This window comes from Haliotis cracherodii, unplaced genomic scaffold (assembly GCF_022045235.1).
Source record: "Haliotis cracherodii isolate W230 unplaced genomic scaffold, xgHalCrac1.p SCAF_8, whole genome shotgun sequence".
Taxonomy (NCBI): Eukaryota; Metazoa; Mollusca; class Gastropoda; order Lepetellida; family Haliotidae; genus Haliotis; species Haliotis cracherodii.
The window spans coordinates 38,935,262-38,949,614 of NW_027266341.1; the positions used below are offsets into that span (position 1 = coordinate 38,935,262).

At 40.2% G+C, this 14,353-nt stretch overlaps 2 protein-coding genes across 3 annotated transcripts in view; one reads left to right on the forward strand and one right to left on the reverse strand.

Annotated features, from left to right (window-relative positions):
• Nucleotides 1-2,614: 2,614 nt before the first annotated feature.
• LOC139450342 (uncharacterized) lies at nt 2,615-13,497 on the reverse strand. Its single transcript, XM_071232021.1, has 7 exons — nt 13,077-13,497; nt 9,844-9,923; nt 9,135-9,244; nt 8,384-8,456; nt 5,046-5,125; nt 4,281-4,359; nt 2,615-3,427 (listed from the first exon to the last, which is right to left on the reverse strand). Exons 1-7 carry the CDS (start codon nt 13,370-13,372, stop codon nt 3,246-3,248), a joined length of 900 nt encoding a protein of 299 aa, XP_071088122.1. The 5' UTR covers nt 13,373-13,497; the 3' UTR covers nt 2,615-3,245.
• Nucleotides 13,498-13,570: 73 nt separating this feature from the next.
• Nucleotides 13,571-14,353, forward strand: part of LOC139449819 (exocyst complex component 1-like) — a 36,275-nt gene continuing 35,492 nt past the window's right edge. For both annotated transcript variants that reach the window (XM_071231360.1, XM_071231361.1), the window contains exon 1: nt 13,571-13,644. The gene's annotated coding sequence lies outside the window, so the exon portion shown is untranslated. The remainder of the gene's footprint in view (nt 13,645-14,353) is intronic.

A 14,353-nucleotide genomic window follows, 5' to 3' on the forward strand; every position in this document is an offset into this window, starting at 1 on the left:
ACAAAGATTTAAAGACTGTTGTGTTCAATTTCTTTTTCCAAAGTTAAATGAGCATTCAAAAGTAGATTTATACTCCACTATAAAGTCAACTGTCTCAATTGAACCATATTTGCTTCATGTACACCATCTTCCCGTGGCAAAAGTGGAGACTGACTTTTATTAAGTTAACCCCTTTGCCGCGGTGAGATGCATGTACACCAAAGAGACCAAAGAAGATATTTAACATCATTAAGAATTGTAGAATTACAAATTATGAAATATATAGGTAGGCGGGAGGGTGTAGCTAGAAACCTCAGATTTTGTCCTTTTTGTAAAAATATTATTGAAGATGAGTTACATTTTTTGTTAGTATGCCCATCTTAAGATATTTTAAAGGGGCACTGATCTAACGCAATTCCCCGGACTGGTTGTTGCCTTTGTTATTGTTTTTTCCCCCGTGAGTACCGATACGCAACGCAACGCAACTGAGCGTGACCAGAGACTGGGCTACCGTCTGCAAGGACAGCTAAATACACTTGGAGGCCGGAGGCAATATTTGTTTTACGAATTTTTGCATAAACACTGATTGGTTAACTGTGATCTATAAAGATTTCGACAAAGGGCGCATGTAAATTAATTTCTTCAGCCTAAACAAACAGACATAAAGAAAGGCGGAGCTCATCGGATTTGGAAATACCCCAGATGGTTATAGTTTAAAACTAACAAAAAGTATCTATGCAGTGAAAGCATTTTCGGATTTCGGATTGCGTCGATAATACGGCTACTACTCCCTTGTTGTCATCCACGTTTTCTGGTATAACCCTACACTTGTGTATTTGTCGTCATTCACTTAATGCTCAGTTAATGAATTTATTACAGGTACAATTAGTGGTAGCACCACTTAGATTACCTGACAAAGGTTCCCATTTGACATTTATTGTGTCTGGGGTAATTATTCAATCTAAATCCAGGTTTGAAGTGAGGTGAAATGTGTGTTATGTAATATGCACGTGGCAGACCAGCAAGAGGTGAATGATCAATTGATTTACTTTTTTTGGTAAATCAACGGATCGTTCCAAGTCATCAAAGGATTAAGAAAATACGTTGATTGATTAATTACTGTTATCTTGCACAGTGGATATGTCAAAAGTGAGTGTTTACATGTCTAGGTTTACTAAAACAAAGGGAATACATTCATATCATGGCGTGAAGTGCCGATGTAAAAACAACATACTTTGTTCAAAGGGTTAACTGATAATACGTTGATTGATTGATCATTGTTATCTATCACTCAATGGATTTTTTAGGAACCGTGGACGTTATGAAAATAGTTGTCACGTGGGCTTTCTCAGCCGACCCTTGAGACCTGACACCTATGTGAACGCCTGAAACAATCCAAGTGATCAGTTGAGAAACGAACACGGGTTATAATATCCGGAAACGATATATATCTTTTAAAATATTTGATTGTTACAGAGACACGTGACATCGAATAAGTTTCTTTGTACAGCTGCTGACGAGTGTGATATTGTTCCTTTGTGTGGATATTAACGGATACATTCCTCGAACAAGGAAGCTCCTAATATTTATACACATAAATTTGGTAGGTTGGAATTATGATATTTACATTTTGTTTTCCTTCATTTGAACCGATTCGTTCTTGTTTCTCAACGTCTTGGTTGGGAAATTCTTCAATGCACGATAGACGTTGTTTTCACAGGTCTTTTCCTTTGTAAGCGTGTATATATTACCTTCAATTTGTAAAATGTGATTCTCTCAGGCAATTTATAAAATGTGTAAATATTTCAGTCATTTTGACTATAAAATCTGTCCAGATTGATTAAGATGATCAAAAGGGCCTACAAACATCACAACAGACTATTATGTAGGATTAGAAGCCAAACAACATAGAAATGTACTTTTCAACGTAACGTTTTCAGTCTCTTGGTGGTGACATTAAACATCAAAATGTTTGGAATTCGTTAACATAATAATACAAATGGAAATGTTTTTTAGTCACTTTTAATAAATTTGAAAATGTTACACATTTTGACAGTAAAAAAGTAAACACACTATACAAAAGCAATGCTCAGGTGAAATATTTACTTTGTGTTGCTAGTCAAAATAGTGTAAACGAAAATCGCAAAATTACCAAGCAAGTGACTTATTAAAACTTACCGATGCTGCCCACAAATATACCTACATTTCCTTATTATCTCGAAAACTGTATTTCATTTTGTTGATCAATGTGACCATACGCCCTTATTACTACCCATAAAAGTGACTGATGCGCTTACGAATTGCGCAGCAGAGGTCGCGAACTAGTCTAGATTTCTACTATACATCCGGGTACTCACTGGGAAAAAACAATAACAAAGGCAACAACCAGTCCCGGGGAATTGCGTTAGATCAGTGCCCCTTTAAGACACACAGATTTTCCCAGAACATTCCTACAAACTTCGAACATTGAAACTATGTCACTATGTGCTATATACATTAAAGAGGTCCGATCTTTACGTTCTTAATAATAATAATAATAATAATAATAATAATAATAAAAATAATAATAATAATAATAAATATAAAAAAAATAAATATATATTTTGTACTTTAATGGCACTCTGTACCTCTGGATATTAAACCACCACTTTGTATATAATGCATATATCTATAGTGTACTTGGGTCTGTGGCCTTTACACTAAAATAAACTTACTTACTGATGTCAGATGTTTTCATTGAGATCAGGATTTTCAGTTCGGCTTTACCACTATAACTGCCGACGCATGCACCCACCTCTAGAAACTGATACAGAGAACAATGTGTACATGGACTATAGTACATCTCTGACGATACATTACATACAGAGAAAAACACACCTTGGCTTGCTTATCAACGTACAATGGAACGCATGTGTAAAAGTATAAAAAAAACACTCTTGTCATGATATATGTAAGGAAGATTAATGCTGTCATTTCTGTTTCAAATGTACGAGAATTGTATTTTCATAATATGAAATCCAAACATCTCTTTGGTTCTTTACGGCGTCTGATCCCTGTGGAAGTTAGTAACTGGGAGTCTATATAAGGGAGTGGGCACTGGCTGGACCCACCTTCTTATACAGGCTTCCTGGACTAGAGGTCCTACTCTACAATGCCAGTGGGGGTTCATACGTATGCTGGCCTTCTCGCTACATGTCATTGGTTTTGACAAACTTAACAATACTATCTACAAGTCAGCAGTACGTATCTAGTTATGTGACTGTACGCTAAGGTACTCGATGGTGGGGCAAGGTTGGCGGCCAATCAGGATGCAGCAGAAAGTCACCACGACCGCATGCAGCCGATACCCGCACCCGGTTTGTTGCCTCGATGTCACGTGACCTCATGTCCCCACTGTAGCCAATGATGGCGTGCGGAGGTCTTAGAAGAGGGGCCATTGCGCTAGATTCTGAAATGAAAGTGATGTTTATATATATACATTTAGAGGAACACTTTGCTCCCTTCCTCTTCTGTGAAGTTTGGACTGACATCAGTTTTTCACGGTTTACAAGTAACAAGCGAAATGTATTGCTGTGTGTATATTTTATTTCAAACACCATCTTCCCGAGGCAAAGGAGTTAACTGTCTGTAAACGTGGTAAAAGTTAACTCTCTTGCCACGGGAAGATGCTCAAAAACACAAAATCCGAGCAAAAGTAACAGTACACTAGTAGCCAGACTCTCCGTAAGCAAGTTGGGAAAATAAATATTTGCTATCTGTCTTAATCCGTCTTAATACCGTGAACCATGGCTACGAATAGGGAAATTTTGATTTGGGATAGTAGATTTAACAGAGATTTCACCGGAATGAAGACTTCCTAGTGAAAGTAGTTACTGCTGTGGAGTAGGAGAGAACACATTGACAGCTGTAAGGGATTGTGACTCCACTAGTCCGAAGTCCGAGTCTAGTAACTTTTTTCGGTCTTGGAAACTTAGATATAAGTGCACCCGTGAAGATCCAAGGTTAGAATTGGTCTTCAGCAGCCCATGCTTGTCATAAGAGGCGTGGTCAGGCTTGCTGACTTGGTTGATGCATGTCATCGTATCCTAATTGCGTAGATCGATGCTGTTGATGCCACTCACTGGATTGTCTGGTTCGGATTTGATTATTTACAGACGGCCGTCATTTAGCTGGACTATTGCTTAGTGCGGCGTAAAACAACAAACACGCAAAGATATAATAGGTCTTGATATAAAAGAGGTCACTGTACTGAAAACGATAGAAGAGAACACGAGTCTTGTGTTTCTGGCAGGGTGCTGTACCTGTGGCTCCGGCATACTTCATGAACCTGCTGAGTGACGGGTAGGCTGTGTTGGCTCTCGGCACCATTGGCGGGGTGGGCTGCAACATCGGTACATTAACGTGGAATGTACTTACACAATAATATATCAACATGGAATATTAATAACATAGATGTGTACATCTATAATCGTCTCCTGGCGTTATGGGTTATGAAGCATGGATTGACGACTGATGCAACATACGTGTTAATGTTTCCATGTGTAAAATGATAACACATGTTCTATCTAGGGATCATAAAAAGGGTTACCATTAATTGCAACAAGCACAGAGGCAAATGATTGAGTGAGTTGTGTTTAACGCAGCTTCATCAGTATTTCGGTTGTAACAGGTATGTCATCTTGATGTGGAAAAAAGGCACATAGACGCTAAACTAATGAGCACGGGCATAGTGCTGACAGACATAGTTTATAAAGGGAGAAAGTCTCGGTGCCGGGCATTAAAGGGACTCAACTCTGCACCAACTTAATGCGGTGCCTCAGAGCACTGAGACAGTTCCCCAAAGCTAATACTGTTCAAACCTTTTCAGCAATAATTACAGAAATTGGTCCTGAGACATCTTCCTTCCCTGTACACATGTGTAATTATGCAGCGTATTATTGATCACACATGACCGTATTGCAAACCATACAGTCTGTTTCCATCCGAAACCAGTGACATTAATATTCTATCACTATATGTAACGTGAATGTACAGTTACGACAAGTACACATCTATGTAACTGGTACCTGTCTGTAGGCGTCCCTGGCCGCCTGCAGGTCTTCCTGCTCGCGGTGTTTCTGTACAGCCATCATCACGTCGTCCTTGACTGGCAACACACGGGGGAACAGTCAGGTAGGAGGCATAGAATGTTGTGTTTAATATGTCATGTTGTTTGTTTAACGAACTTTAACGCAGAACTCAGCAATATTCCAGCTTTATGACGGTGGTCTGTAAATAATTGAGTCTGGACCTTTCGTCTGGAATGTTACATTAAGTGCCTGGATCTTTTAATAATTCCTTTCAAAACGTAGGTACGTAAGGTCTTATCTCTAGTAACCCTGTCAGCATTGAAATACAGGTCGCCTTTGCATAACTAAATATTAGTTTTATAATAATAACCTGAATTGGAATTTCTCCATTCTAATTTGGGAGTTTCGTAGTCCTGGTGTCGAATATATCAACACTTTGAGTGTGACTAGTTTATTCCCTGACAGGACACTTGGGACTCTCGCATTCGGGAACATTCAGCTTGGAACATCATTCGTGACCAACTCGTGTTATTCCGGGCCATCCCGATTGGCGACTCGTGCCCCTCTCGTGGACATTTTTGCGACTGGGTTCCGTCTAAGCGCAAATGGGCATAGTTAAAAGAATTGTCAACTCGTTGCGTAATAAGTCACGTATATTTCCCCAAAGTCATATATATTCCAGATGCTATTAAAACACATCGGTACTTACGGTATTTATACAGTATGATTTAACACATTTAACTGCATCTAGGGTATATTTTTAGGTGTAAAACATATGTAAGATAATAAATTATCCTTGAGGGATTTTTTGACCAAGGCACTTGAAGTCATACGCGCATTCTGATTGGTTTGTTATATTCTTTCACATAACATTCATCGATTCTTCGGAAAGGGGCGAGCGGTGGCGAATAGTAGAACGTCTTAGATCTGAGTATCGCCGGGTATCTTGCGATACAATACGCATCACAATACAAACTGGTATCACGATACATCAACAAAAAGGAAAACATGATGAAATCACTGAACTATTACTCTGAAACCTCTGGATTAATACTGTAATATTTATTATCACAAAACAAAAAATTGTCAAGAAACCCAAGAACAAAACCGTTTTAAAAGAAGGAATGGTTGTTAAATGTACGTTTTATAGCGGGCACGCCCTTCATCGCCACGTCCTCGTGTTCCGCCATGTTTTCAAGTTGCGCTGTCGCCCCATTCCGGGATATGCCGAATGCAGCCTTGTTGCAGGTTACGGAAACATGCGAGTGGTGACGAATGGTTTCTCTGTGCTACTTCTGCCATTACGGGAGTTAACTCAATCAGTTTCTGTTCTATTTATAGCGTATCGCGATCTCGTAAACTGACGATTCAAGTACCGTCTGTACCTTCGTATCGATGATATCGTAGGTATGGATGAATCGTTACAGCCCAAGTCAACATATATACAAGATACATTACGCCGTGTCGGCGATAAGGTAACCCGGTAAAACCGCTAATCTGGACGATTTCCCTTTGGAAAAGTACCGTCCATGTTAAGCAGGTTTCATTGTATATACAATGTACACGGGGAACGCATGCGAAAGAATAACAACGAAAACACAAGCACTATCGAACTCATCCAAATGAGTGAACACATTGCGTCATCCACATGTCTTGCTCGTCTATATACAGGTGGTGACCGCTTCCGTGGTCCAGTGGTAGAGCGTCCGCCCGGAGAGCGGAAGGTCCGGGGTTCGATCCCCGGCCGCGTCATATCAAAATACGTTAAAAGATGGTACTTGTTGTTACCCTGTCTGGCGCTCGGCATCAAGGGGCTAAAACAAGGACTGGTCGGCTCGGAGTCAGTATACTGTGTCTGAGTGGGATATTCATGTTAAACTGCGGCATGGTATCTCAGTGAGCTAGCACTATAAATCGGCATCAGTCCGGACTAGTACAAGCAGCCACACAAACACACACACGTACATGCACGTCGCTATATAAGTGCAATAATCTTGGACGCGACGTTAAACCCCATTTCACCTCACCTCACCTATATACAGGTGGAGGGGCGGTCGGGTAGCCTAGTGGTTAAAGCGTTCGCTCGTCACGTCGAAGACCCGGGTTCGATTCCCCACAATGGTACAATGTGTGAAGCCCATTTCTGGTGTCCCCCGCCGTCATATTGATGGCCTATTGCTTAATGGCGACGTAAAACTATACTCAATCACTATATACAGACGGTCCTGGGGGTATTCGGGATAGGGTTGGTCACAAGGAATCAATGCTTGTCGTAAGAGGCGACTACATTGGTCGCGTTGCCAAGCTCAGACTCATTGGGTCATCGTTACCGAGAGAGCGGAACGTTGCACATGATATAAACAACTGGTCCTCGGTTTGTGTATCCCAGACCTGATTATTTACAGACCACCATGATTTAGTTGCGGCGTTAATTATAAACCTCCAGTCAGGTCATCCTATTGTTCTGGGGGCGGTCGGGTAGCCTAGTGGTTAAAGCGTTAGCTCGTCACGCCGAAGACCCGGGTTCGATTCCTGACATGGGTATAATGTGTGAAGCCCATTTCTGGTGTCCCCTGCCGTGATATTGCTGGAATATTGCTAAAAGCGACGTAAAACCTCACTCACTCCTATTGTTCTGCAGTGGGGTTAAATCTCATAAACAGGGATGTCATATAATATCCCAGGGATTTCTTTAATACAACTTCCGTTTATATTGTAACATATGAATGTTTCTCGCTATTATGCATTTGAACACAATGAAATGTAAAATAAAATGACAAAGGTACCACTACAGAGGCGCTGATAAATCACAATGCTTTTGAGAATGTCTTTTTCAAGTACACGTACGCCGGCAGCAGATATTTTACGCCCGTTTCCTAGGGTTCATTGAAAGTATGTTTGAAACATAAAAAATGTTGATAATGTTGTTTTAAGTTTCTTTTTTCGGTTTATATGTTACACTAGAAACTTAGAATCTTTTTTTTATGAGATTTAAAACATTTATACACAGGATAACGCCCCTTTGTTTTGTCCCTTTGATTCGGGTATTAAATCTCATAAAAAAAAACCTGACGTGTTTCATCCGACACATAACACTCATCCTCAAGCTGGGGATTATGAAGTCTTACGTATACATGACGGAGGGAGTTGAACAGAATCGCAGAGTACGTTGCTTGAATATCAGCAAATACTGGAGGGAGGTTTACAAGACCTGATGGTCGTACGAAAGTCACTGATCACTATGTATTTGACAACTATGTTGTTTAACGCCGCACTCAGCACTATGACAACTATGTAAGAGAGGCATGAGTATATAGAACAAATGTATACCCCACCTTTATCATCCGCTATCTTGAGCCACGCCTCCGCTCCCTGGGCGGCAACGGGATCCAGGTAGTTCTTCACCCCCTATTGGAAATTAACAGTTTTTATTTATCCTGCCTTTACATAATTTTATGTCACTGCAGTGTGATACCGTGTGAGTTCGTGCACTTTCGAGAATTAGGAACACAGAAATGAATATGTAACAGTTACCATCCTGGTGAATATTGAAGAAGAAATATGTGACCTATTACATAGCCAATTGCACCTTACCTCCATGTCAGAATATTGAGATCTGATTGGTTCAAGTTATCGTGATCTTGATAAATACTACGTATTCAGCCTAGGAGTGAAATATATTTGAGAGCGGGAGAATAACTCCCTTATACACCGCCCCGAAGACAACGGTCTCTACGTGGTTTTCTGAGTGGGAGAATAAATCCTTTATACCCCGCCACGAAGCATAAAATTGCACAATGTTTACGAGTCAGTGAAAGTCACTTTAGACATAACTCGTTAACCTCAGCTCAACCGAACAGCTGTTTTCTATCAATATTGATAGAACCAGGACAGCCAAGTCGGAGTATAAATCATTAGTGCGATTTATTTCTGATCTAAATGTACTATCAAAATAATATCAACTTACTGAGGTAAAGAATATGTTTAAAGCGCTTATGGACATCAAACCTACCGAAAGCATTAAATTTTAAAATGATTAAGAAAACAATATTACAACCCCAAACACACTGCCCGCCCTATACGTACATATTGATCCTTATATGTGTTCAACACTGCCGTGGATGGGCGGTCGGCGACGTATTTACGTCGTATATGACGTCGCTGATGCTGCTCTTCAGGTGGAAGACTAGCGTCGACTGAAACACACATTGTACTATCGAAACGCATTGAACATAAAAAAATATCCTTCCATAATTAACTAGGATTTCATAATTTCCAGCGGACATGTGTGAACGAGTTGTTTAAGGAGACCCTAGAAAGATGTGCTTGGATCCACGAGTCGATTACTGGTTCGAATCCCAGACTACTCCTATTATGATCCTTGATACATGAGCACAATATCCGTGTTTTCATATTCGTGGCTTCATAAAGAAAATCGGCGACATGATTTACTTAAAGGTACCCCCAACCACCCCTCCCCCCCAAAAAAACTTTTTTACAAAAAATGCGGAAACGCCATGACATACCTTTCATATTGGCCTTCCACCTCCAACTCACTTACGATCAAGTGACGGTTCCCCATGTCATCGAATGTCAACATCATTTCTCAAGTGCAGAAAGGGGGCATATATATCTTGACACGTGGTTATTCAAGAAAATAGTTTAAGACGCCGATGTTAGTTTTTATTCATAATATGTTATTTTCGTAAACTAACACACGTATATGTCATACAGTACCGTGGCAACAAGCTGAAATAGGACACACTATGTGAATGACATGCAGCCCGCAGCTTACTTCTGTAGCACTGTTTGCCCAGCCTGGTGTCCGGGTTGTGGTATCCTTCAATGTAATGAAGCCGGTTGGTGAGAAAAACTCTAAAACAATGAATATACATAAATTACACAAGGCATGGACATATATAATCTTTCATTGTGACACCCCGGCCCGAGTGTCCTCATCTCTTTGAATAAAACGTTCACCTCTCACTGATTTACTGATTACGACGGGGGGTCATGACGGGAATACGTAAATGAAATGTAAAAATACTACTACAAGGCACACCATTACCCTACAAACAGTAGGCCACAATTTTATTTATTTTTCGTTTCACGGGTCCACCGCCCCTATTGAAATGCAGCTGGAAAAGAAATAAATTAAACATGAAAATATTTATTTTTATCGTGTCACCCGCTAGTAATATAGACCCTTTTACACAATACAAAATGCTATATATAAATTCCATGTTTACATCACTATCAAGAAGCCAGCTGCAGTTTTAACTCTACGACAGAATGACTCTCATATAAATAAATGAGTAACATAGTGTTATATTTTTATTTTCGTTTCGACCGACCTTGTGTGGAAAATCTGGATTAAATCCGTGAAACATAAAACTAAAAAAGTGTGGCCTTAACCGTCACCATCTAGATGTGAAAATATACAGCAAGATAACGATACAATACGTCACGATGTGATACGTATCGCGATATACATACATCACATCCCATAGAAACTTCTTGACAATATACATGTATATTTCAGAACGGACTCAAAGGGAAAAAACTAGCTGTAGACACATGTTTGTAGCGGCTATTTCTGTTGTGAAATTAAAACGCTAATTACAACGCATTTTGCGATATTGACAGACAAAAACGCTGGGGGCAATTTAATGAATAGTAAGTAATATATTTTAGCAAGTGTATCGTCTTATATCGATACAGAAAAAAAACCATATCGTGTATCGTGTCGTTGCATGTACACTCACGACGCACCACTTCACATATGTATGTTTTACCCATCACCATCCCTTACATTTTTTGTACTGCGAATGCCAAATTTAATTTAAGGTAAGAGTTCAACATGCTTGAGTTTTCAATATGTATACAATGTTAACCATACCCTTTAATATGTAAGGGTCACAATTACTCTCAAACTGAAGGTATGAATAAGTGGTTTGTCATACTATTTCATGTTGTAAAAAATATTTATATTGAGTCAGTGCTAATAAATCACGACTCCGTAACACGTACATTACTTGAGGTTGTTTGATAAACGAACTCGTTTACATGTCGGGCTCCTGAACAGAATGTAGGGCCAGTAGGAAGACTCCGCCTACTACAGACATGCAGTATTATTTTCAGACTGATTGGAGGTGAGATATATTAGCCATAATATACCATTCTATACTATTTATACCCCGCGAGTGTTCTAACAACCGTATCACCCTACTTATCAGGTAGTCGACCAGAGGCTGTGTGTGTTAACACGGGTGTCAGGAGATTACCTCACGGGACGACTTCACATGATGACACAGACAAAACCAACACGCAGGGGTGAAAGGACAAAGCACGTCCATGACACGATACGTATCACGATACGCATATATACGTCAAATCGCATGTAACTTCTTGACAATAAATATTTCAGAGCAATTTCAAAAGGAAAGCTACCTGTGGACACATGTTCGTTATGGCTATTTTAGTAGTGAACTTGAAACGCTAACTACAACACATATTGCGATACCTGACTGACAAAAACGCCAGGGGTCATAAAACGAATAGTGAGTAATTTATTTCAGCAGGTATATCATTTTGTATCATGACAGAAGAAAACGTATCGTGTGTCGTATCATCACATGAAAACTCACGATGCACCCGTGCACCGATGTATCGATTCACCCCGATGTCTATTCGTACACACCTTTCGTGAACTGATGTAGTTTGAAATTTGATATACTCCATTGCTGACTGGTAGAGTAAATAAGTCATGTTGTGATTGTCATGTATACGTTGGAAGAACATGACGCCACGACACATTCATGGAGAACAACTTCCATATGGTTTGTAACCACCTGGGGCTACTTCTAAAGTAGTCATTTACATTTTCGTGACATCCCACACATCTTGTGGCTGCAATATTGCCATTGTGGTGAATGTTATGGATCTTCCATAAGCGCATTACAGGCAACTGTACAATCCTAACACACGGAGATCCGCACTTTGTATATATGTTGGCGTATTCGGACACAAATATTGGATAACCCGTACCTAATCCACTGAATGACTCGTACCCAAATGAAAATTCATCTCATTTTCAACATTATTTGTTTCTGTTGATATCTGTAGCAATGACCCGGAAATGTTATTTGACACTGGAATGATGTAGTGACAGGCTGTTATTATGAAATTCAAGCATAAATTCCAGAAAATCCGTTCAGTACTCCCACCCTCTTCTGACCGCAATCTGGTTTTTATAAGTACTCGTTACAAATGCAACAAATATGAAAATAAATGAGTACGGGTCATCCAAATTTATGTACGGGTCATCCAAATTTGTGTACGAGTCGGCGAAATAAAGTACGCATTCTGGAAATTAGGTACGGATCTGACCGGAATTTTAGGTTCGGGTGAGCCATTTTCGGTGTGTACGAATCTCCGTGGGTACGGATCGACTAGTATCTGTATTATAGAATCTACTATAACCATTCAACGGTGGAATTTTCTCAATGAGATATTTTGTTAATCCGTTACTCCCAAGACGTACCAATAGCAGTCTTATACTTTGTGAACAATTCAGAAACACATCGACTAAGATTCATTCATCACAGAGGACAAACTTAACAGCTGATAAAGGCACTCATAGAGGTTGCATCTATTTTGCAATAACATGGAATGACTGTCATCGGTTTTATTAATATTAACATAACTCTGAGATTATGCATCGCGGAAACTAATATTGAGGATCGCTGTTTAGTAAGAGCAGCTCCTTTGCTATGGAAAACTCTACAACCGTTTAACCTCAAAAGAATTCAAGTACTGACCACCTTAATTCCAATCACAACTATTATGACCAGCGTCATGCAGTCCCCAACAAGGCGCTTTGAACACTTAACTGTAGCTTGAATCTGGTGCTATATATACATGCTAGTTGTCATTATCATCACCACCACCATCATCATCAACAACAACACCACCAACAACAATAATACGTACATTATAATGCATGACATATTTCATAAGCAGACTTACGGCGGTGGGTGGGGCTTGTTCCTTCTGGTCGGCGATGTTGGTCGGGATCGTGTCTGTTCCTCTGGTGGTAGTTCCTGGCCCGAATGGAAGTGGTGGTAGGTTGTAGGTTCCCTATCCCTCCTCGACCACATATGACGCGCCTGTGCCCTAATCCTGTCGAACTCAAGGTCCCTGAGTTTGTAACTTGCCTCCATCTGCAGCAGGGTGTTACTGTCTAAGGGGTACCCTGACGAATTCACGCGCCTCAGCCTTGAGACTGGGTCTCCATAGCCGGGCAAAATATGCCCCGTCGCCATTGTCAGTAACTGTCTATCAAATGATCCTCGTTAAACCCGGATCGTGATCTACTCCGCCGACACGATCACGGCTGGTGGGTTCAAACAATAACGAACTAACCGCTCTCGAATAACATTTGTTTACAATCGCCAGGCAACGACCGGAAGGAAGGAGGTGCACGGAAGTGTATGCTGCGTGCGCATTGAACACTGAAAGGGGAGTAATCCTGCTTCCGCATTAGGTGTGCGAACATTATTTATCGTGTTTGTTCCGCATTATCGATGAGCAATGTGTAAGTTGCGTTGCTTAGATTGCCATATTTTACTTCAGGCACGATGAAAAGTATGCGTCTCACATTTGTCCGTGCAGCCAGACCCAATGGTATCATAACCGTTATCCTCAAATGCGAAGACTTGAAAAATCGTCTGCAATTTCGGATGACAGTGTCATTTTAGCAATGTAGTTATGTACGTCATAAACAAAAAGCTATGCCGACATGAATACAACTTACTAAGCTCTGTCACAATTTGAACAGTATTGTCTTTATCACTGGACATTGGAGACTCGGGCTATCTTCTACTACCATTTATATAAATATTACTTCCGATTTTTCTGTTCACGATTTTCACTTAAACCAGATACCATTAAAAGGACTTATTTCATGTTCCCTGCTCAAACAGGTCTTTCGCCAACACGCACATTGTACAATATTACTTTGGTTTTGTCTTCGTGCAGTAGTACTGTATTCTTGGGCCCAAAGTCGATTAATAACAGCCCACAGTCGAGTAGCCAAGACCTGCGATGGCGTCCTACAGTCAAGACATGATGGCGTAGGGTCATGTTTTGACTGTAGGACCCATCGCAGCTCTCTGCTAACAGTCAAGTAGCTTGAATATAGTCATGACTGCTGTAGTTGAAAAATTTCACTCTCACTCATTTTTGTGTGTGGTATTATGAAAGTTTTAAGCACCTTTGTTTTTTAATTGTGTATTGCTTTATCA